Source organism: Chiloscyllium plagiosum, unplaced genomic scaffold, assembly GCF_037043375.1.
Source record: "Chiloscyllium plagiosum isolate Xiang-an unplaced genomic scaffold, Cpla_swu_hap1 HiC_scaffold_5, whole genome shotgun sequence".
Lineage (NCBI taxonomy): Eukaryota > Metazoa > Chordata > Chondrichthyes > Orectolobiformes > Hemiscylliidae > Chiloscyllium > Chiloscyllium plagiosum.
Genome location: NW_028270143.1, coordinates 138428695 through 138451008, shown reverse-complemented (window position 1 = coordinate 138451008; position 22314 = coordinate 138428695). Strand labels below are relative to the sequence as shown.

The 22314-nt window shown below is 46.4% G+C and overlaps 1 protein-coding gene across 1 annotated transcript in view; it reads left to right on the top strand.

The window, feature by feature from the left end:
- LOC148150048 (microtubule-actin cross-linking factor 1, isoforms 6/7-like) overlaps positions 1-22314 on the top strand; it is a 374112-nt gene that overhangs the window by 194928 nt on the left and 156870 nt on the right. The window contains exons 5-7 of the mRNA XM_087987781.1: positions 4883-5086; positions 10197-10428; positions 19184-19410. Coding sequence (XP_087843907.1) covers positions 4883-5086; positions 10197-10428; positions 19184-19410 — 663 coding nt within the window. The remainder of the gene's footprint in view (positions 1-4882; positions 5087-10196; positions 10429-19183; positions 19411-22314) is intronic.

The following is a 22314-nucleotide window of genomic DNA, read 5'->3' as shown; positions in this document are numbered from 1 at the left end:
GTATGAGTGTGTATAGCAGTGAGTGTGTACGGCAATGAGTGAGTGTATGTATAGTAGTGACTGTGTGTACACAGTTTATACAGCAATGAGTGAGTGTGAGTGTGTATAGCAGTGAGTGTGTACGGCAATGAGTAAGTGTATGTACAGCAGTGAGTGTGTGCATCAATGAGTAAGTGTGTGTATAGCAGTGAGTGTGTATAGCAGTGGGTGTGTACAGCAATGAATGAGTGTGAGTGTGTATAGCAGTGAATTTGTACAGCAATGAGTGTGTGTGAGTGTGTACAGCAGTGAGTGTGTACAGCAATGAGTCAGTGTAAGTGTGTATAGTAGTGGGTGTGTACAGCAGTGAGTGTGTATAGCAGTGGGTGTGTACAGCAATGAGTGAGTGTAAGTGTGTATAGCAGTGGGTGTGTACAGCAATGAATGAGTGTGTACAGCAATGTGTGAGTGTGTATCGCAGTGAGTGTGTATCTCAGTAAGTGTGTACAGCAATGAGTGAGTCTGGGTGTATATAGCAGTGAGTGTGTCTAGCAGTGAGTGTGTATTGCAATGAGTGCGTGTGTATAGCAGTGAGTGAGTATAACAGTGAGTGCGTGTGTATAGCAGTGCGTGTGTACAGCAGCGAGTTTATACAGGAATGAGTGAGTGTGAGTGTGTATAGCAGTGCGTGTGTACAGCAGCGAGTTTATACAGGAATGAGTGAGTGAGAGTGTGTATAGCAGTGAGTGTGTACATCAGTGAGTATGTACAGCAGTGAGTGTGTGCAGCAATGAGTGGGTGACAGTGTCAATAGTAGTGGGTGTGTATATGGCAGGGGGATTGGATCCGGACTTGTAGTCCAGCAAGTAGGTTAGCTGTTTGTCAGGATGTCCAAGAATGTAGGGAGACTGTGGAGAAGGTAGCACTGACAGGGACTACTTGCGGACACAGAGATGGGTTCAAGTGCGTATACTTCAACGCAAGGAGTATCAGAAATAAGGTGGGTGAACTTAAGGCGTGGATCGGTACCTGGGACTACGATGTTGTGGCCATCACGGAAACGTGGATAGACAGGAATGGTTGTTGGAGGTTCCTGGTTACAGATGTTTCAGTAAGATTAGGGAGGGTGGTAAAAAAGGAGGGGGGTGGCATTGCTAATTAGAAATGGTATAATGGCTGCAGAAAGGCAGTTCGAGGGGGATCTGCCTTTGGAGGCAGTATGGGCTGAAGTCAGAAATAGGAAAGGAGCAGTCACCTTGTTAGGTGTTTACTATAGGCCCCCCAATAGCAGCAGAGATGTGGAGAAATAGATTGGGAAACAGATTTTGGAAAGGTGCAGAAGGCACAGGGTAGTAGTCATGGGCGATTTCAACTTCCCAAATATTGATTGGAAGCTCTTTAGATCAAGTAGATTGGATGGGGCGGTGTTTGCGCAGCGTGTCCAGGAAGCTTTTCTAACTCAGAATGTAGATTGTCCGACCAGAGGGGAGGCCATATTGGATTTGGTACTCGGTAATGAACCGGGACAAGTGGTGGGCTTGTTAGTGGGTGAACATTTTGGTGATGGTGACCACAATTCTGTGACTTTCACCTTGGTTATGGAGAGATAGGTGCGTGCAACAGGGTAGGTTTTACAATTGGGGGAAGGGTAATTACGATGCTGTAAGACAGGATCTGAGGAGCAAAAGTTGTGAGCATAGGCTGTCGGGGAAGGATGTCGTGGAAATGTGGAACTTTTTCAAGGAACAGATACGACGTGTCCTTGATATGTATGTACCTGTCAGGCAGGAAAGAAATGGTCGTGTGAGGGAACCTTGGTTGACAAGGGAGGTTGAATGTCTTGTAAAGAGGAAGAAGGAGGCTTACATAAGGTTGAGGAAACAGGGTTCAGACAGAGCAGTGGAGGGATACAGGATAGCCAGAAGGGACCTGAAGAAAGGGATTAGGAGAGCTAAGAGAGGGCATGAAAAATCGTTGGCGGATAGGATCAAGGATAACCCAAAGGCATTTTATGCGTATGTGAGAAACATGAGAATGACGAGAACGAGGGTAGGTCCGATCAAGGACAGTAGTGGGAGACTGTGTATTGAGTCGGAAGAGATAGAAGAGGTCTTGAATGAGTACTTTTCTTCAGTATTTACGAACGAGAGGGACCGTATTGTTGAAGAGGAGAGTGTGAAACGGACTGGTAAGCTAGAGGAGATACTTGTTAGGAAGGAAGATGTGTTGGATATTTTGAACAACTTGAGGATAGACAAGTCCCCTGGGCCTGACGGGATATATCCTAGGATTATGTGGGAAGCAAGAGAGGAAATTGCAGTACCATTGGCAATGATCTTTTCGTCTTCACTGTCAACGGGGGTGGTACCAGGGGACTGGAGAGTGGCGAATGTTGTGCCCCTGTTCAAAAAAGGGACTAGGGATAACCCCGGGAATTACAGGCCAGTTAGTCTTACTTCGGTGGTAGGTAAAGTAATGGAAAAGGTACTGAGGGATAGGATTTATGAGTATCTGGAAAGACACTGCTTGATTAGGGACAGCCAGCACGGATTTGTGAAGGGTAGGTCTTGCCTTACAAGTCTGATTGAATTCTTTGAGTAGGTGACCAAGCATGTGGATGAGGGTAGAGCAGTGGATGTAGTATACATAGATTTTAGTAAGGCATTTGATAAGGTTCCCCATGGTAGACTTATGCGGAAAGTCAGGAGGCATGGGATAGAGGGAAATTTGGCCAATTGGATAGAAAACTGACCAACCGGTCGAAGTCAGAGAGTGGTGGTAGATGGTAAATATTCAGCCTGGAGCCCAGTTACAAGTGGAGTTCCGCAGGGATCAGTTCTGGGTCCTCTGCTGTTCGTAATTTTTATTAATGACTTGGATGAGGGAGTCGAAGGGTGGGTCAGTAAATTTGCAGATGATACGAAGATTGGTGGAGTTGTGGATAGTGAGGAGGGCTGTTGTCGGCTGCAAAGAGACTTGGATATGATGCAGAGCTGGGCTGAGGAGTGGCAGATGGAGTTCAACCCTGTCAAGTGTGAGGTTGTCCATTTTGGAAGGACAAATAAGAATGCGGAATACAGGGTTAACGGTAGGGTTCTTAGTCAGGTGGAGGAACAGAGGGATCTTGGGGTCTATGTTCATAGATCTTTGAAAGTTGCCACGCAGGTGGATAAAGCTTGTAAGAAGGCCTATGGTGTATTAGTGTTCATTAGCAGAGGGATTGAATTCAAGAGTCGTGAAGTGATGTTGCAACTGTATAGGACTTTGGTTAGGCCACATTTGGAGTACTGCGTGCAGTTCTGGTCGCCTCACTTTAGGAAAGATGTGGAAGCTTTGGAGAGGGTGCAGAGAAGATTTACCAGGATGTTGCCTGGAATGGAGAATAGGTCGTACGAGGATAGGTTGAGAGTGCTAGGCCTTTTCTCGTTGGAACGGCGAAGGATGAGGGGTGACTTGATAGAGGTTTATAAGATGATCAGAGGAATAGATAGAGTAGACAGTCAGAAACTTTTTCTCGGGTACAACAGAGTGTTACAAGGGGACATAAATTTAAGGTGAAGGGTGGAAGGTATAGGGGAGATGTCAGGGGTGGGTTCTTTACCCAGAGAGTGGTGGGGGCATGGAATGCACTGCCTGTGGGAGTGGCAGAGTCAGAATCATTGGTGACCTTTAAGCGGCAATTGGATAGGTACATGGATGGGTGCTTAAGCTAGGACAAATGTTCGGCACAACATCGTGGGCCGAAGGGCCTGTTCTGTGCTGTATTGTTCTATGTTCTATGTATAGCAGTGAGTGTGTACAGCAATGAGTGAGTGAGAGTGTTTATTGCAGTGGGTGTGTATAGCAATGAGTGAGTGAGAGTGTGTATAGCAGTGGGTGTGTACAACAGTGAGTGTGTACAGCAGTGAGTGAGTGTGTCTCGCAGTGGGTGTGTATGGCAATGAGTGAGTGCGAGTGTGTATAGCAGTGGGTGTGTACAGCAATGAGTGAGTGAGAGTGTGTACAGCAGTGGGTGTGTACAGCAGTGAGTGTGTACAGCAGTGGGTGTGTACAGCAGTGAGTGTGGGATGAATTTGCATTTGCAGACATATTGTATTTTTGCTCAAAAAGCACACAGTCTGCAGGCAGTCAATCTATATAACATTTTATAAATTCCTACTTTGGAAATGGAACCAGTCTGACTCAAGATTGGGATACAGACAGACTCTAACCTCACACCTTTAATACATTTTCTGAGCTAAGATGTCACTTTTTTAAATAAAACTTTGTTATCTCGGGAATAAGACTTAAAAGTGGTGGCACGGTGCCTCAGTGGTTAGCACTGCTGTGTCACAGCACCAGGGTCCCAGGTTCAATTCCAGCTTCGGGCAACTGTGTGGAGTTTGCACATTCTCCCTGTTTCTGCGTGGGTTTCCTCTGGATGCTCCAGTTTCCTCCCACAGTCCAAAGATGTGCAGGTCAGGTGAATTGGCCATGCTAAATTGCCCATAGTGTTAGGTACATTAGTCAGAGGGCAATGGGTCTGGGTGGATTACTCTTCAGAGGATCGGTGTGGACTGGTTGGGCCGAAGGGCCTGTTTCTACACTATAGGGAATCTAATCTACATAGTAATGAACTGAAACCTGCAACACATTTTAAAAGATGAAAGACTTAATAGCAAGCTAGGTTTGTTCAATATATCATTTTAATGGCGTGACACTGTGATCTTTTGCTATAAATTCTGTGTCTTATGACCCTGCCCCACTCGTTATCTGATGAAGGAGCAGCGCTCTGAAAGCTAGTGCTTCCAAATAAACCTGTTGGACTCTAACCTGACGTTGTGTGATTTGTAACTTTGTCCACCCCAGTCCAACACTAGCTCCTCCACATCACAGTCTCTGATGGTTCTGCCCCTTTATGCAGCAACTCCAAGGGTCTCTGGAGGAACTGGAGCCCGTGTGCGCTGAGCTGATCTCTGTCAGTTCCCAGTTGGTCCTACTCAATGCTGCTGATGGCCTGTATTTCAGTAAGACAGCAATCAGGCTCCAGGAGGATTATCACCTTCTACAGCACCAACTGCAAGAGGCAGTGATCTCACTGGAGAAGACCTTCCGCCAGTATCTGCAGGTATCTCCGTATAGAGTCGTAGAGTCATAGAGATGTACAGCATGCAAACAGATCCTTCGGTCCAACTTGTCCATGCTGACCAGATATCCCAACCCAATCTAGTCCCACCCGCCAGCACACGGCCCATATCCCTCCAAACCCTTCCTATTCATATACCCATCCAAATGCCTCTTAAATGTTGCAATTGTACCAGCCTCCACCACTTCCTCTGGCAGCTCATTCCATACACGTACCATCCTCTATGTGAAAAAGTTGCCCCTTAGGTCTCTTTTATATCTTTCCCTCTCACCCTAAACCTATGCCCTCTAGGTCTGGACTCCCTGACCCCTGGGAAAAGACTTTGTTTATTTATCCTATCCGTGCCCCTCATAATTTTGTAAACCTCTATAAGGTCACCTCTCAGCCTCTGATGCTCCAGGGAAAACAGCCCCATCCTGTTCAGCCTCTCCCTGTAGCTCAGATCCTCCAACCCTGGCAACATCCTTGTAAATCTTTTCTGAACCCTTTCAAGTTTCACAACATCTTTCCGATAGGAAGGAAACCAGAATTGTACGCAATATTCCAACAGTGGCCTAACCAATGTCCTGTACAGCCGCAACATGACCTCCCAACTCCTGTACTCAATACTCTGACCAATAAAGGAAAGCATACCAAACGCCTTCTTCACTATCTTATCTACCTGCGACTCCACTTTCAAGGAGCTATGAACCTGCACTCCAAGGTCTCGTTGTTCAGCAACACTCCCTAGGATCTTACCATTAAGTGTATAAGTCCTGCTAAGATTTGCTTTCCCAAAATGCAGCACCTCGCATTTATCTGAATTAAACTCCATCTGTCACTTCTCAGCCCATTGGCCCATCTGGTCCAGATCCTGTTGTAATCTGAGGTAACCTTCTTCACTGTCCACTACACCTCCAATTTTGGTCTCATCTGCAAACTTAATAACTGTACCTCTTATGCTCACATCCAAATCATTTATGTAAATGACAAAAAGTAGAGGGCCCAGCACCGATCCTTTTGGCACTCCACTGGTCACAGGCCTCCAGTCTGAAAAACAACCCTCCACCACCACCCTCTGTCTTCTATCTTTGAGCCAGTTCTGTATCCAAATGGCTAGTTCTCCCTGTATTCCATGAGATCTAACCTTGCTAATCAGTCTCCCATGGGGAACCTGGTCGAACGCCTTACTGAAGCCCATATAGATCACATCTACTGCTCTGCCCTCATCAATCCTCTTTGTTACTTCTTCAAAAAACTCAATCAAGTTTGTGAGACATGATTTTCCACGCACAAAGCCATGTTGACTATCCCGAATCAGTCCTTCCCTTTCCAAATACATGTACATCCTGTCCCTCAGGATTACTTCCAACAACCTGCCCACCACCGAGGTCAGACTCACCGGTCTATAGTTCCCTGGCTTGTCCTTACCCTTCTTAAACAGTGGCACCACGTTTGCCAACCTCCAGTCTTCCGGCACCTCACCTGTGACTATCGATGATACAAATATCTCAGCAAGATGCCCAGCAATCACTTCTCTAGCTTCCCACAGAGTTCTCGGGTACACCTGATCAGGTCCTGGGGATTTATCCACTTTTATGCATTTCAAGACATCCAGCACTTCCTCCTCTGTAATCTGGACATTTTGCAAGCTGTCACCATCTATTTCCCTACAATGTATATCTTCCATATCCTTTTCCACAGTAAATACTGATGCAAAATATTCATTTAGTACCTCCCCCATTTTCTGTGGCTCCACACAAAGGCTGCCTTGCTGATCTTTGAGGGGCCCTATTCTCTCCCTCGTTACGCTTTTCTCCTTAATATATTTGTTAAAAATTCTTTGGATTCTCCTTAACTGTATTTGCCAAAGCTATCTCATGTCCCCTTTTTGCCCTCCTGATTTCCCTCTTAAGTATACTCCTACTTCCTTTATACTCTTTTAAGGATTCACTCGACCTATCCTGACATATGCTTCCTTCTTTTTCTTAACCAAACCCTCAATTTCTTTAGTCATCCAGCATTCCCTGTACCTACCAGCCTTCCTTTTCACCCTGACAGGAATATACTTTCTCTGGATTCTTGTTATCTCTTTTCTGAAGTCTTCCCATTTTCCAGCCGTCCGTTTACCTGCGAACATCTGCCCCCCAATCAGCTTTCGAAAGTTCTTGCCTAATACCATCGAAATTGGCCTTTCTCCAATTTAGAACTTCAACTTTTAGATCTGGTCTATCCTTTTCCATCACTAATTTAAAACTAATAGAATTATGGTCGCTGGCCCCAAAGTGCTCCCCCACTGACACCTCAGTCACCTGCCCTGCCTTATTTCCCAAACGTAGGTCAAGTTTTGCACCTTCTCTAGTAGGTACATCCACATACTGAATCAGAAAATTGTCTTGTATGCACTTAAGAAATTCCTCTCCATCTAAATCTTTAACACTATGGCAGTCCCAGTCGATGTTTGGAAAGTTAAAATCCCCAACCATAACTACCCTATTATTCTTACAGATAGCTGAGATCTCCTTACAAGCTTATTTCTCAATTTCCCTCTAACTATTGGGGGGGGGTCTATAACACAATCCCAATAAGGTGATCATCCCTTTCTTATTTCTTAGCTCCACCCAAGTAACTTCCCTGGATGTATTTCTGGGAATATCCTCCCTCAGCACAGCTGTAATGCTATCCCTTATCAAAAATGCCACTCCCCCTCCTCTCTTGCCTCCCTTTCTATCCTTCCTGTAGTATTTGTATCCTGGAACATTAAGCTGCCAGTCCTGCCCATCCCTCAGCCATGTTTCTATAATTGCTATGATATCCCAGTCCCATGTTCCTAACCATGCCCTGAGTTCATCTGCCTTCCCTGTTGGGCCCCTTCCATTGAAATAAATGCAGTTTAATTTATTAGACCTACCTTGTCCCTGCCTGCCCTGACTGTTTGACTCACTTCTGTTCTCAGCTGTACCCGTCTCAGATCGATCTCTTTCCTCACTATCTCCCTGGGTCCCACCCCCCACCTTACTAGTTTAAATCCTCCCAAGCAGTTCTAGCAAATTTCCCTGCCAGTATATTAGTCCCCTTCCAATTTAGGTGCAATCTGTCCTTCTTGTACAGGTCACTTCTCCCCCAAAAGAGATTCCAATGATCCAAAAATGAGAATCCTTCTCCCATACACCAGCTCCTGAGCTATGCATTCATCTGCTCTATCCTCCTATTCCTGCCCTCACTAGCTCATAGCACTGGGAGTAATCCAGATATTACTACCCTTGAGGACCTCCTTTTTAAATTCCTGCCTAACTCTCTGTAATCTCCCTTCAAAGTCTCAACCTTTTCCCTTCCTACATCGTTGGTTCCAATGTGGACAATGACCTCCTGCTGGCCCCCCTCCCCCATGAGAACATTCTGCACCCTCTCTGAGACATCCTTGATCCTGGCACCAGGGAAACAACACACCATTCTGCTTTTTCTCTGCTGGCCACAGAAACGTCTGTCTGTACCTCTGACTACAGAATCCCCTAACACAATTGATCTCTTGGAAGCCGACGTACCCCTCGTTGCATTAGAGCCAGTCTCAATACCAGAAACTTGGCTGTTCGTGCTACGTTCCCCTGAGAATCCATCACCCCCTACATTTTCCAAAACAGCATACCTGTTTGAAATGGGTATATCCACAAAAGACTCCTGCACTAGCTGCCTACCTCTCTTAGGAGAAAGTGAGGTCTGCAGATGCTGGAGATCAGAGATGGAAATGTGTTGCTGGAAAAGCGCAACAGGTCAGGCAGCATCTAGGGAACAGGAGAATCGACGTAAAAGAAGGGCTAATGCCCGAAACGTCGATTCTCCTGTTCCCTAGATGCTGCCTGACCTGCTGCGCTTTTCCAGCAACACATTTCCATCGCCTACCCCTCTTACCCTTCCTGGAGTTAACCCATCTATGAGACTGTATCTGAGACTTTCCCCCCTTCCTATAACTGCCATCCATCACATACTGTTGCTGTTGCAAATTCCTCATCGCTTCTATCTGTCTCTCCAACCGATCCACTCGATCTGATAAGATTCGCAACCAACAGCATTTATGACAGATATAATCCGCAGTAACCCTTAAACTCTCTTTAAACTCCCACATCTGGCAAGAAGTGCATATCACTGCAAAGGCCATTTTTGCTCCTTCACAATCTACAGACCCAGAAAATAACACCATCTTATTCCTCTACAAACACAGCCCCAGGTTAAATTACCAGCTATGGCTTATATTTTAATTTTAATCAAGAGACTTATCTCCAAAAACATATAATAAAGAAAGAATCCACTATACTCACTACTGCAGCCTTTCTCTTGGACAGACTTAAAACAACAATTAACTTATCTGATTCTGTGCTGTGATCTTCGCCCAACAGTTCCTCCAAGATTAGTTGTGATATTCACTGTTTGTTAATTTTCCCAGATGCACTCCGATGTCCAGCGATACACGAATTCAAACAGCAAAGGCAGTAACTGTGCAGGTTCTCTCTCTCTCTCCTGCACTGTCCTCACCATGTGCTTCCTTTGTCTGCTCTTCTCCCTTTTAAACTGCTGTTGTTTTGACTTTTTTTCCCAAAGTTCCAAAACAATGCAACAGCAAATAAAATAGGAATTGCTGCTCCTGGGATTCAAGGAAATCACCTAAAATACCTCAAAAAAAGGAGCAGCTCTTACAGCCAGAGATTTTTCCCGTCCTCCATCTTGGATTACCCAGAATCCTATATCAAACCATCTCCCAATAAGAAGAGCGACTCCTCGGTCCATCCTCAGGGCCTGGGATGAGCTGGTTCTGGGGCTGGGAGGAGAGTGAGGGAGCATCCTCCTGAGGGATCCACCTCCTGAGAAATCTACCTCCTCAATGGATCTACCTCCTGGAAGGATCCACCTCCCTCAGGATAATCCTCCTAAGGGATCCACTTCCTTGATAGAATAAAATCTCAAGGGATCAACCTCTTTGAGGAATCAATCCTCATAAGGGATGGACCTCCTTGAGGAATCTTCCCTTGGGAGGGATCAGTTGTGAACTCTCTGTTCCTGACATTTCTCTGTTGCCTACAGTAACCCTGATTGATTGATTGATTGATTGTTTTTCCAGTTCTTGGAGCAGGTGGCTGTACTTTCTGATTCGCTGCAGAAGATCCAGGACCGAATGTGGAATCCACCAGGAATACCCAGTGTCTCTGAGAGAATCCAAGAACAGATCGAGGAAAACCGACTGATCTTTGAGAAGCTGGGCAGTTTGCGGAGAGCTCTGGATAATGTCACTGCCCAGGGGAAGGAGCTGCTGGCAAACAACCAGTGCCCATCAACTGATGCCAGGAACAGAGGCAAGTTAACAACACAAACCCTCTGTCACTGAGGAGCAAAGGGAGGACGAGGATGGAAGGGGATAGGGTGCTGAAGGAGGGTCTGAGGAGGACAACATAGGGGAAGTGGCTGAAAACATGACAGAGGGTAAGGACAGAGAACACAATAGGACCTAAAGTCCAGAGGAGCAAAAGGGTCTGAGTTCAGCAATTTGCAGGAGGGCATCATCAGGACAGAGAGAGGTGGGAGACCGAAAGAGAGAGAGAGGCCGAATGGACAGACACACAGAAACATAGAAAATAGGTGCAGGATGAAGTGGTATATTTTGGTAAGTCAAGTACTGGAAGAAATTATACAGTGAATGGCAGAACTCTTAGGAGTATTGACATGCAGAGGGATCATGGTGTGCAGGCCCACAGATCACTGAAGGTGGTAGCACAGGTAGATAAGGGAGTAAGAAAGGCCTATGGCACGCTTGCCTTCATTGGAAGGGGCACTGAGTAAAAGGATAGACAAGCTACACTGTTGCTTTACACAGCTTCAGTTAGGCCGCACTTGGAATACGGTGTACAGTTCTGGTCACCACACTACCAGAAGGATGTGGATACTTTGGTGAGGGTACAGAAAAGGTTTACCAGGATGTTGCCTGGTCTGGGGGATTTTAGCTCAGGAGAAAGGTTGGATACACTGAGTTTGTTTTCACTGGAACGCAGGAGGTTGTGGGGCAAACTGACAGAAGTTTATAAGATTGTGAAAGGCATGGATAGAGTGGAAAGTATGAGGCGTTTTCCCCAGGGTGGAGGGTTCAATTACTAGGGGACACAGGTTCAAGGGGGGGGAAGGATGCTATTTCAAAGAGATGTGTGAGGCAGGTTTTTCACACACAGAGGGCAGTGAGTGCCTGGAACCTACTGCCTGAGGAGGTGGTGGAAGCAGACACACAATAGCAGCATTCACGATGCACCTGGACAGATAGAATCCCTACAGTTTGAAAACAGGCCTTTCAGCCCATCATGTCCACACTGACCCTCCAAAGAGTATCCCATCCAGACCCACCAGCTCTACCCCTGCAAACCCATGGTGAACCAACCTAACCTGCCCATCCCTGAACACTATGGGATAATTTAACACAGCCAACTCACCCTAACCTGCACATCCCTAACACTATGGGGTAATTTAATACGGGTAACTATTGGCCAACTGGCCAAATATTTATTGTTGGAAAAGAATTGGAATTAATTATGACATAAGTAATAGCAGGACATTCGGAAAATCATAATCTAATCATGCAGAGTCAGCAGGGCCTCATGAAAGGGAAATTGTATCTGACTAATTTATTAGAATATTTGAGGAAGTCTCAACCAGAGTGGATAGAGTGAACCAGTAGATGTGTTACCATGGATAAGTCATATGATAAGAGCCCATGGTGTGGAGGTAGTATAGTGGCATGGATAAGGAATTGGCAAATTGCCAGGAAACAGCAAGTGGGATGTCGGGTTCCTTTTCAGGTTGGTGAGCTGTGACCAGTGCGGTTCCATGGGATCAGTGTTGGGACTGCAACTGTTTACAGTATATGTTAAAGACTTGGAGGAGGAAGTGAATGTACTGTAGCCAAATTTGGTCGTGGGTTTGGAAGGTGTTGTCTAAGGATCTTTAGTGATTTTCTGCAGTGCATCTTGTAGATGGTACACACTGCTGCTACTGAGCATCAGTGGTGGGGGGAGTGGGTGTTTGTCGATATGATGCCAGTCAAGTGGGTTGCTTTGTCCTGGATGGTGTCAAGCTTCTTGTGTTGTTGGGGCTGCACCCATCCAGGCAAGTGGGGAGGATTCCATCACACTCCTGACTTGTCCCTTGTAGATGGTGGATAGGCTTTGGGGAGTCAGGAGGTGAGTTACTCACTGCAGTATTCCCAGCCTCTGACCTGCTCTTGTAGCAATTGTGTTTATGTGGTGAGTCCAACTGAGTGTCTGGTCACTGGTAACCCCCAGGATGTTGACAGTGATGGTAATACCGTTGAATGTCAAGGGCGGTGTTTAGAATGTCTCTGATTCGTGATGGTCATTGTCTGGCAGGGTTAAGGAGAATCCCAAAGCCTTTTGTTTGTATATAAGGAGCAAGAGAGTAACTAGGGAAAGGATTGGCCCACTCAAGGACAAAGGAAGAAAGTTATATGTGGAATCAGAGAAAATGGGTGAGATTCTTAATGAGTCCTTTGTATCGGTATTCACTGAGGAGAGGGACATGACTGATGCTGAGGTCAGAGATAGATGTTTGATTACTCTCGGGCAAATCGGCATAAGGGGGGAGGAAGTGTTGGGTATTCTAAAAGGCATTAAGGTGGACAAGTCCCCAGCTCCGGATGGGATCTATCCCAGGTTACTGAGGGAAGCGAGACAGGAAATACATGGGGCCTTAACAGAAATCTTTGCAGCATCCTTGAACATGGGGGAGGTCCCAGGGGACTGGAGAATTGCTAATGTTGTCCCTTGTTTAAGCAGGGTAGCAGGGATAATCCAGGTAATTACAGACCGGTGAGCCTGAAGTCAGTGGTAGGGAAGCTGCTGGAGAAAATACTGAGGGATAGAATCTATTCCCATTTGGGAGAAAATGGGCTTCTCAGTGATAGACAACATGGTTATGTGCAGGGAAGGTGATGTCTTACCAACTTAATAGAATTCTTCAAGGAAGTGACAAAGTTGATTGATGGGGAAAGGGCTATAGATGTCATATACATGTACTTCAGTAAGGTGTTTAATAAGGTTCCCCATGGTAGGTTGATGTAGAAGGTGAAGTCACGTGGTGTCCAGGGTGTTCTAGCGAGATGGATAGAGAACTGGCTGGACAGCAGGAGACAGAGAGTAGGAGTGGAAGGGAGTTTCACAAAATGGAGACCTGTGACCAGTGGTGTCCCACAGGGATCCGTGCTGGGAATACTGTTATTTGTGATTTACATAAATGATCTGGATGAGGCGATAAGTGGTCTGATTAGCAAGTTTGCAAATGACACTAAGGTTGGTGGAGTAGCAGATAGTGAAGGGGACTGTCAGAGACTACAGCAGAATATAGATAGATTGCAGAGTTGGACAGAGAAATAGCAGCTGGGGTTCATATAGAACATAGAACATAGAAGAATACAACGCAGTACAGGCCCTTTGGCCCTCGATGTTGCGCCAATCCAAGCCCACCTAACCTACACTAGCCCACTATCCTCCATATGCCTATCCAATGCACGTTTAAATGCCCATAATGAGGGAGAGTCCACCACTGCTACTGGCAGGGCATTCCATGAACTCATGACTCACTGAGTAAAGAATCTACCCCTAACATCTGTCCTATACCTACCCCCCCTTAATTTAAAGCTATGCCCCCTTGTAATAGCTGACTCCATACGTGGAAAAAGGTTCTCATGGTCAACCCTATCTAAACCCCTAATCATCTTGTACACCTCTATCAAGTCACCCCTAAACCTTCTTTTCTCCAATGAAAACAGCCCCAAGTGCCTCAGCCTTTCCTCATACGATCTTCCTACCATACCAGGCAACATCCTGGTAAACCTCCTCTGCACCCGTTCCAGTGCCTCCACATCCTTCCTATAGTATGGGGACCAAAACTGCACACAATACTCCAGATGCGGCCGCACCAGAGTCTTATACAACTGCAACATGACCTCAGTACTCCGGAACTCAATTCCTCTACCAATAAAAGCCAGTACGCCATATGCCTTCTTCACCGCACTGTTTACCTGGGTGGCAACTTTCAAAGATTTGTGTACATGGACACCAAGATCTTTCTGCTCATCCACACTACCAAGTATCCGTCCATTAGCCCAGTACCCCATCTTTTTATTACTCTTACCAAAATGAATCACCTCACACTTAGCTACATTGAACTCCATTTGCCACCTTTCTGCCCAGTTCTGCAGCTTATCAATATCCCGCTGTAACCTGCCACATCCTTCCTCACTGTCTACCACTCCTCCGACTTTCGTATCATCCGCAAACTTGCTCACCCAACCTTCTAACCCCTCCTCCAGGTCATTTATAAAAATGACAAACAGCAATGGTCCCAAAACAGATCCTTGCAGAACACCGCTAGTGACGGCACTCCAAGATGAACCTTTACCATCAACTACTACCCTCTGTCTTCTTCCAGCCAGCCAACTCCTAATCCAAACCTCCAACTCACCCTCAATGCCATACCTCTGTATTTTTTGCAGTAGTCCACCATGGGGAACCTTATCAAACGCCTTACTAAAATCCATATACACCACATCTACTGCTTTACCCTCGTCCACCTCCTTAGTCACCTTCTCAAATAATTCAATAAGGTTTGTGAGGCACGACCTGCCCTTCACAAAACCATGCTGACTATCCTTGATCACATTATTCCTATCCAGATGTTCATAAATCCTATCCCTTACAATTCTCTCTAAGACTTTGCCCACAACAGAAGTGAGACTCACCGGCCTATAGTTACTAGGGTTATCCCTACTCCCCTTCTTAAACAAGGGAACCACATTTGCTAGCCTCCAATCTTCTGGCACTACTCCTGTAGACAACGAGGACATAAAAATTAAGGCCAATGGCTCTGCAATCTCCTCCCTTGCTTCCCGGAGAATCCTAGGATAAATGCCATCAGGCCCAGGGGACTTATCTATTTTCACCCTTTCCAGAATTTCCAACACCTCTTCTCTACATACCTCAAAGCCATCCATTCTACTTAATTGTGACTCGGTACTCACATCGACAACAACGTCCTGTTCCTGAGTGAATACTGACGAAAAGTATTCATTCAGTGTCTCCCCAATCTCTTCAGCCTCCACACACAACTTCCCACTACTATCCTTGACTGGACCTGTTCCTACCCTAGTCATTCTTTTATTCCTGACATACCTATAGAAAGCCTTAGGGTTTTCCCTAATCCTACCAACTAAGGCCCTTTCATGTCCCCTCCTTGCTGCTCTTAGCTCTCTCTTCAGGTCCTTCCGGGCTACCTTATAACTCTCAATCGCCCCAATTGAACCTTCACGCCTCATCTTTACATAGGCCGCCCTCTTCCATTTAACAAGGGATTCCAATTCCTTATTAAACCACGGCTCCCTCACACCTTTCCTCCCTGCCTGACGGGTACATACTTATCAAGGACACTCAATAGTTGCTCCTTGAACAAGCTCCACATATCAATTGTACCCAAGCCTTGAAGCTTACTTTTCCAAGCCACACATCCTAAGTCATGCCTCACCGCATCATAATTTCCCTGCCCCCAGCTATAACTCTTGCCCTGTAGTGCACTCTTATCCCTCTCCATCACTAGAGTAAAAGTCACCGAATTGTGGTCACTGTCCCCAAAGTGCTCACCGACCTCTAATTCTAACACCTGGCCTGGTTCGTTACCCAGAACCAAATCCAGTTCAATCTCAGCAAATGCGAGGTGATCTGTTTTGGAAGATCCAATTCAAGAGCAAACTATACAGTAAATGGAAATGTCCTGAGGAAAATTGATGTACAGAGAGATCTGGGTGTTGGGGTCCATTGTTCCCTGAAGGTGGTAATGCAGGTCAGTAGAGTGATCAAGAAGGCATACGGCATGCTTTCCTTCATCAGACGGGGTATTGAGTACCAGAGTTGGCAGGTCATGTTACAATTGCATAAGACTTTGGTTTGGCCACATTTGGAATACTGCGTACAGTTCTGGTTGCCCCATTAATAAAAGGATGTCGGTGCTTTGGAGAGGGTGCAGAGGAGGTTCACCAGGATGTTGCCTGGTATGGAGGGCACCAGCTATGAGGAGAGGTTGAGTAGATTAGGATTATTTTCATTAGAAAGACGGAGGTTGAGGGGGGACCTGATTGAGGCCTACAAAATCATGAGAGGTACAGACAGGGTGGATAGCAAGAAGCTTTTTCCCAGAATAGGGGACATAATTACTACGTGTCATGAGTCCAAGGTGAGAGGGGAAAAGTTTAGGGGAGATATATGTGGAAAGTTCTTTATGCAGAGGATGGTGGGGGCCTGGAATGCATTGTCAGTGGAGGTGGTAGGGGTGGGAATAATAGTGTCATTTAAGATGTATCTAGACAGATACATGAATGGGCAGGGAGCAGAAGGATACAGATCCTTAGAAAATAGGTGACAGGTTTAGATAGAGGATCTGGATCGGCACAGGCTTGGAGGGCCGAAGGGCCTGTTCCTGTAATTTTCTTTGATCTTGGTTCTTTGCATCCTGATTTGCTTGATGTTTTGTGGATGTTGTTCCTGATGATGATGATCCTGATGAAATATCTCTTTCCTGCAGACCTGCAGTGACATGGTTATCCTGGAGAGAGATTGAGGTTGTTTCTGTTGTTATCTTTGTTTGATAACTGGACAGTTTTGACACAATGAGATGTATATACCCTAAACCCTCCCCCACTTTTTTTAAACAATAATGAAACATGATTATATGAATCCCAGGTGGCAAGTGAGGTTGGGTTCAGAGGCCTGTTATGCTCCAACCTCTGTTTCCCATGGTAGGGGTTAGGAGTGTTTAAACGCCCTGACCATGATGTGGTTAGGAAGAAGAACCTGAGATACAGTGGTCATGAAGACCAGTGTTTCAGAGACGAGTGATTATGCAGAGGACTGCAAGAGATCAATCATTTTAAATAAAAGTGAAAATGGAGCTGACCTGTCAGACAGAGACCACTTTAAACGTAGGTAATAGAAATGAGGGTGAAAGCAAAGGGGAGGTAGGGATCTGATTTGGAGACTATATCCACTGTGGAGAAAATAGCTTGGTTAAATCCTATCCAGAAATAGATTTGGAAGAGGTGTAAGATGCATGTGAATTTTCTTATATCAGAAACAGTTACACCTTGTCTTGTCTGGCTGTCAGGAGCTGTTTCATCACTTGGATCACTGAATCAGCGCCTCAGGCAACTGACTGTGTGGAGTTTGCACGTTCTCCCCGTGCCTGCGTGGGTTTCCTCCGGGTGCTCCGGTTTCCTCCCACAGTCCAAAGATGTGCAGGTCAGGTGAATTGGTCATGCTAAATTGCCCGTAGTGTTAGGTTAGGGATATGGGTGGGTTGCGCTTCGGCGGGTCGGTGTGGACTTGTTGGGCCGAAAGGCCTGTTTCCACACTGTAATGTAATCTAATCTAATTTGTCAAACAGGCACCAAACAGAGGGTCTGAATCCTTTCTCTCTGGGGTGTCTGTATTAAATCCTCCCTGTACTCCTGTTGGTGTGATGTCAGTCCCCCCTATTGGAGAAATGTGGAATTGCCGCCTCGGTGTTTGAGTTAGTTGTTTCGTCCATCATTCTCTCGGTTCCCATGTTTGTGCTGTGCCATGCCCCCTGTTGGAGATATTGGGAATTACCATCTGGGAGTCTGAGCTACACTGTCACCATAATTCTCTCAGTTTCCCTGTTGGGTTACTATTCTGTGTCCTATGATCCTACTCCACAGCTACCTGATAAAGACACGGTGCTTTGAAAGCTAGTGCTTCCAAATAAGGTAAAAACAATGACTGCAGATGCTGGAAACTAGATTCTGGATCAGTGGTGCTGGAAGAGCACAGCAGTTCAGGCAGCATCTGCTCCTCGGATACTGCCTGAACTGCTGTGCTCTTCCAGCACCACTAATTCAGTGCTTCCAAATAAACCTGTTGGACTATAACCTGTTTAATTTTGCCCCCTCTATTGGATATATCAGGAACTGCTGTCTGGCAGTCTGAGTGAGTATGCTCAGTCAATACTAATCTTTTTGCTTTGTCTCATATCCATGGTGTGGGGATGTCATTAGGGATCTGCGTTATAGCGAGTCGGGAATGTTCAGTTTGCCTGTCTGTCAGGGAGTTCTTGGGAATCTATGAAATGTTCATGTTGTCACTGAGTAGCGAGTGATTTACAATCTGTCAGACAAGTCTCCTCATGGGCCACTTAAAGTAGTCCGGATTCCCTTGGATGTGGAAGCTGCGGTTGGTGACACTGACAGAAGTGTATCATTTCCATCAGTGGGGTCACTGTGAGGATGTGTCATGGGGTGTCTTCTCTTCTCGAGTCACTGCCCTGAGTGGGGTTTTGTGGTGAATCTTATCCTTCTGAGTCTTCGTGTGATTTTGGGAGGGTCTTGAGGATCTGCCATTGGATCGATCAGGTTCGATTACCCTGATCAATCAGACCCAACCAGGTGTTGGTACATTGATAGCAGGGTGGCCTTTGGGTGTCCATTATGGTAGGTGCTGGGTGCATGTAGCCCCCTCCAAATAAGGGTGCCAGGCCGCTCTGTGTCTAGCAAATGACTTGCTGCTCCTGATTGTCCTGAGGGTGATATTCCATTGTCCTGTTCAAGTCCAACTCCAGATGGGTGTTGCAGGGTCTGCAGCTTTTGGATTTATTTGCAAACTGTCTGTGGGCAGCTGCAGCCTGTCTGCATACTGCGGCAGGTGGATTGACACTTTAGTCAAGGCTGGGGTTTATTTCCCAGCATGCTTTAATCATTGTCCATCTTTTGTTATTCCATGGTAAGTTTATTATTGTCCATCATAAGTTCATTACCTCTGGAGGCCAATTCGGCCACAAAGGACAGGAAAGTGGACACGAGGAATGTCAGACCAGCCTCGAGGGGCCGAATGGCCTCCTCCTGTTTCTTATGGTCTTATCGATTCTGTAATTCCCAACTGTCTCACTCTACCCCATAAGTGGCCAATCCATGCCTGGAAACTATTTGGCGATTTGTGATTGAAAATTTTTCAAATGCTGACTGTTGTGTAAAATTCTTTTCTTGAGCAGACATTCAGGAGAAGCTTGACCATTTGGTGCGGCTCTGGACTGAGTTACAGTTTCACTCTCAGGAGCAGGAGTCCAGGCTTCAGGCCAAACTTTGCCAGGCCCAGCAGTTTGAGATAGCTCTGACTGATCTCACTGTTGTCTTGAAGACCACTGAGCAGAGGCTGCAAGATCTGAGTACACCATCATCCAATCCAGTGACTCTCCAACATCGTCTTGACTGCCTCCAGGTGAGTGAGGATATCACTGAGGGTGACCTTTATTACCTTCCTGCTCCTGACCTGCTGTCGGGGTTTAACTGGACTGGCTCTGGAGGCAGTTCACAGATAGTGAGAGGCAGGGGTTTGGCAACCCAGGGTTCAGTTCAGTTCAGGTGAAATCTGAAACAGAAATGAAGGCAGCAAGTTAGTGAATGAGTCTGGAAAAGGAGAGGAAATAAATTAGGCAACGTGTTTGCTGGGGCATGGGTTTCTGACTTCACAGTCCAGAGTTCATCAAATAAAGCAACCAAACTGAGGGCACTTCTCATCAATATTGCCCTGATGCTAGGAATGTGGCTGAGAGAGGGAGCTCAGTGTTCTTGCTTTCAGGGTTTTCAGATGGAATGGGTGGGGTGGAATAACAGAGGAGGGAGTTTGGAGGACACTAAGGCAGCTGTGAGGAGGGATGATGTGCTGAAATGGTCAACAAATGAGGCCACAGTCAAAAGGTGTGGTGCTGGAAAAGCATATCCGGTCAGGCAGCATCCGAGGAGCAGGAGAGTTGACGTTTCGAGGTACCTGGACTACACCTCCTCCCACCCTGCCTCCTGTCAAATCATTATCCCTTACTCCCAATTCCTCTGCCTCTGCCACATCTACTCTCAGGAGGACCAATTCCACTCCAGACCATCCCAGATGGCCTCCTATTACAAGGGCCATAATTTCCCCTCCCACGTGGTTGATGTCCCCTCCAGCACATCTCCTCCACTTCCTGCACCTCTGCCCTTGAACCCCACAACAAGGACAGAACTCCCCCAGTTCTCACCTTCCACTCTACCAACCTCCACATACATCGCATCATCCTCTGTCATTTCAGCCACCTACAAACGGACCCCACCACCAGAGATATATTTCACTCCCCACCCTTATCTGTGTTCCGCAGAGACCATTCCCACTGCGACTCCCTTGTTAGGCCCGTGTCACCCACCAGCCCTCACACCCCCTCCCCTGCCACCGCAGGAATTGCAAAACCTGTGCCCATACTTCCCCCTTACTTCCATCCAAGGCCCCAAAGGACCCTTCCAAATCCATCAGAAATTTACCTGTACTTCTACAAATGTCATCTACTATATCCGTTATTCTCAATGTGATCTCCTCTACATTGGGGAGACAGGACGCCAACTTGCGGAAAGTTTCAGAGAGCATCTCTGAGACACCCACACCAACCAACCCCACCGCCCCATGGCCGAACACTTCAGCTCCCCCTCCCACTCCGCCAAGGACATGCAGGTCCTGGGCCTCCTCTGTTGCCAAATCCTAGCCTGGAGAAAGAACACATTACCTTCTGCCTTGGGACCCTCCAACCACATAGGATCAATGTGGATTTTGCCAGTTTCCACATCTCCTCTCCTCCCACCTTGTCCTATTCCCAACCCTCCAACTTGGCACCACCCTCTTGAACTGTCCCATCTATCCATCTTCCTTCCTACCTATCTGCTCCACCCTCCTCTTGACCTATCACCATCACCCCAACCTTCATCTACCTTTCATATGCCTAGCTACCTTCCCCAGCCCCAACCCCTCCCATTTATTGCTCAGCTCCCTCCGCCCCCCCCCCCCCCCCCCCGTGGCCCCACATTCCTGATGAAGGGCTTATGCTCGAAATGTCAACTGTCCTGCTCCTCGGATGCTGCCTGATCTGCCGTGCTTTTCCAGCACCACTCTAATCTAGCCTCTGATCTCCAGCATCTGCAGACCTCACTTTCTCCTATCAAATGAGGCCGTGCAGACAATGAGCTGAGGAACAAGAAAAGGGGCAGTTACATAGCTGGGGAGTGGGCTGTACTGTAGATCTTCAAGGCTTCTTCTCAAACCATGACCGTGTCCATCTCGAAGGAAAAGGGCAGCAGATACATGGAAACATCACACTAATAGAAGTCAGAGAATTGGGATAAGGGGAGCATTTTCAAAATGGCAACCTGTAACTAGTGGAGTGCCCCAGGGGTCAGTGCTCAGCCCACAGTTATATCCTGTACAAGGCAGTCCATCCTGTTTGCAGGATAATGGAAGACAGGAAATGTTGGATCATTAAATTGCATCCTTGTATGGGATTGCTTTCACAGGTATATGGACAAGAATAGAATAATGGAGATGGGTTTCAGGTTGGTTCCACAGGTCAACGCAACATCGAGCCCTGAAGGGTCTGTACTGCACTGTAATGTTCTATGTTCTATTACGAGCATTTGTAAGGTAGATGTTCATAGATCGGGGACCTTTTGGGTATATTAACAATGTGTGAGGAAAGTAATCACCAGGTTTACAGATGAGATAGAAATGGGTGGGGAGGCAATGGGTGAAGGTGACATAAGGAGTTATCCGAGGGATTTAGAAAGCTTAGGCGAATGGGCACAAATTTGACAAATGGAATATAGTGTAGGAAAAGGTAAGGTTATGGACTTTGGTGGGAAGAACAGAGGAGCTGAATCTTATTTAAATGGAGAAAGACTGCAGAAAGCTGCAGCACAGAGGGATTTGGGAGTCTCGTGTGTGAATCACAATTATTGATTTTAATTTCAAAGGAAATGGAGTATAAAAGTGAGGAAGTTTTGCTAAAACTATACAGGCAGTAGTCAGACCACAGCTGGGATACTCTGAACAGGGTTAGGCCCTTGTCTAAGGGAAGATATTCCGACATTGGAGGCAGTCCAGAGAAGGTTCACAGGAATGGAGGAACTGTCTTATGAGGAGAGGTTGGATAGGCTGGAACTGTACTCACTGGACTCTAGAAGAATGTTCCAACCTTATTGGAACATCCAAGATTCTTAAGTGATTTGACAGAGTTGATATGGAGAGGTTGTTTTTCTTTGTGTGGGAGAGTGTAGGACCGGGAGTATCATCTCAGAATAAGAAGTCACCCATTTAAGGCAGAGATGG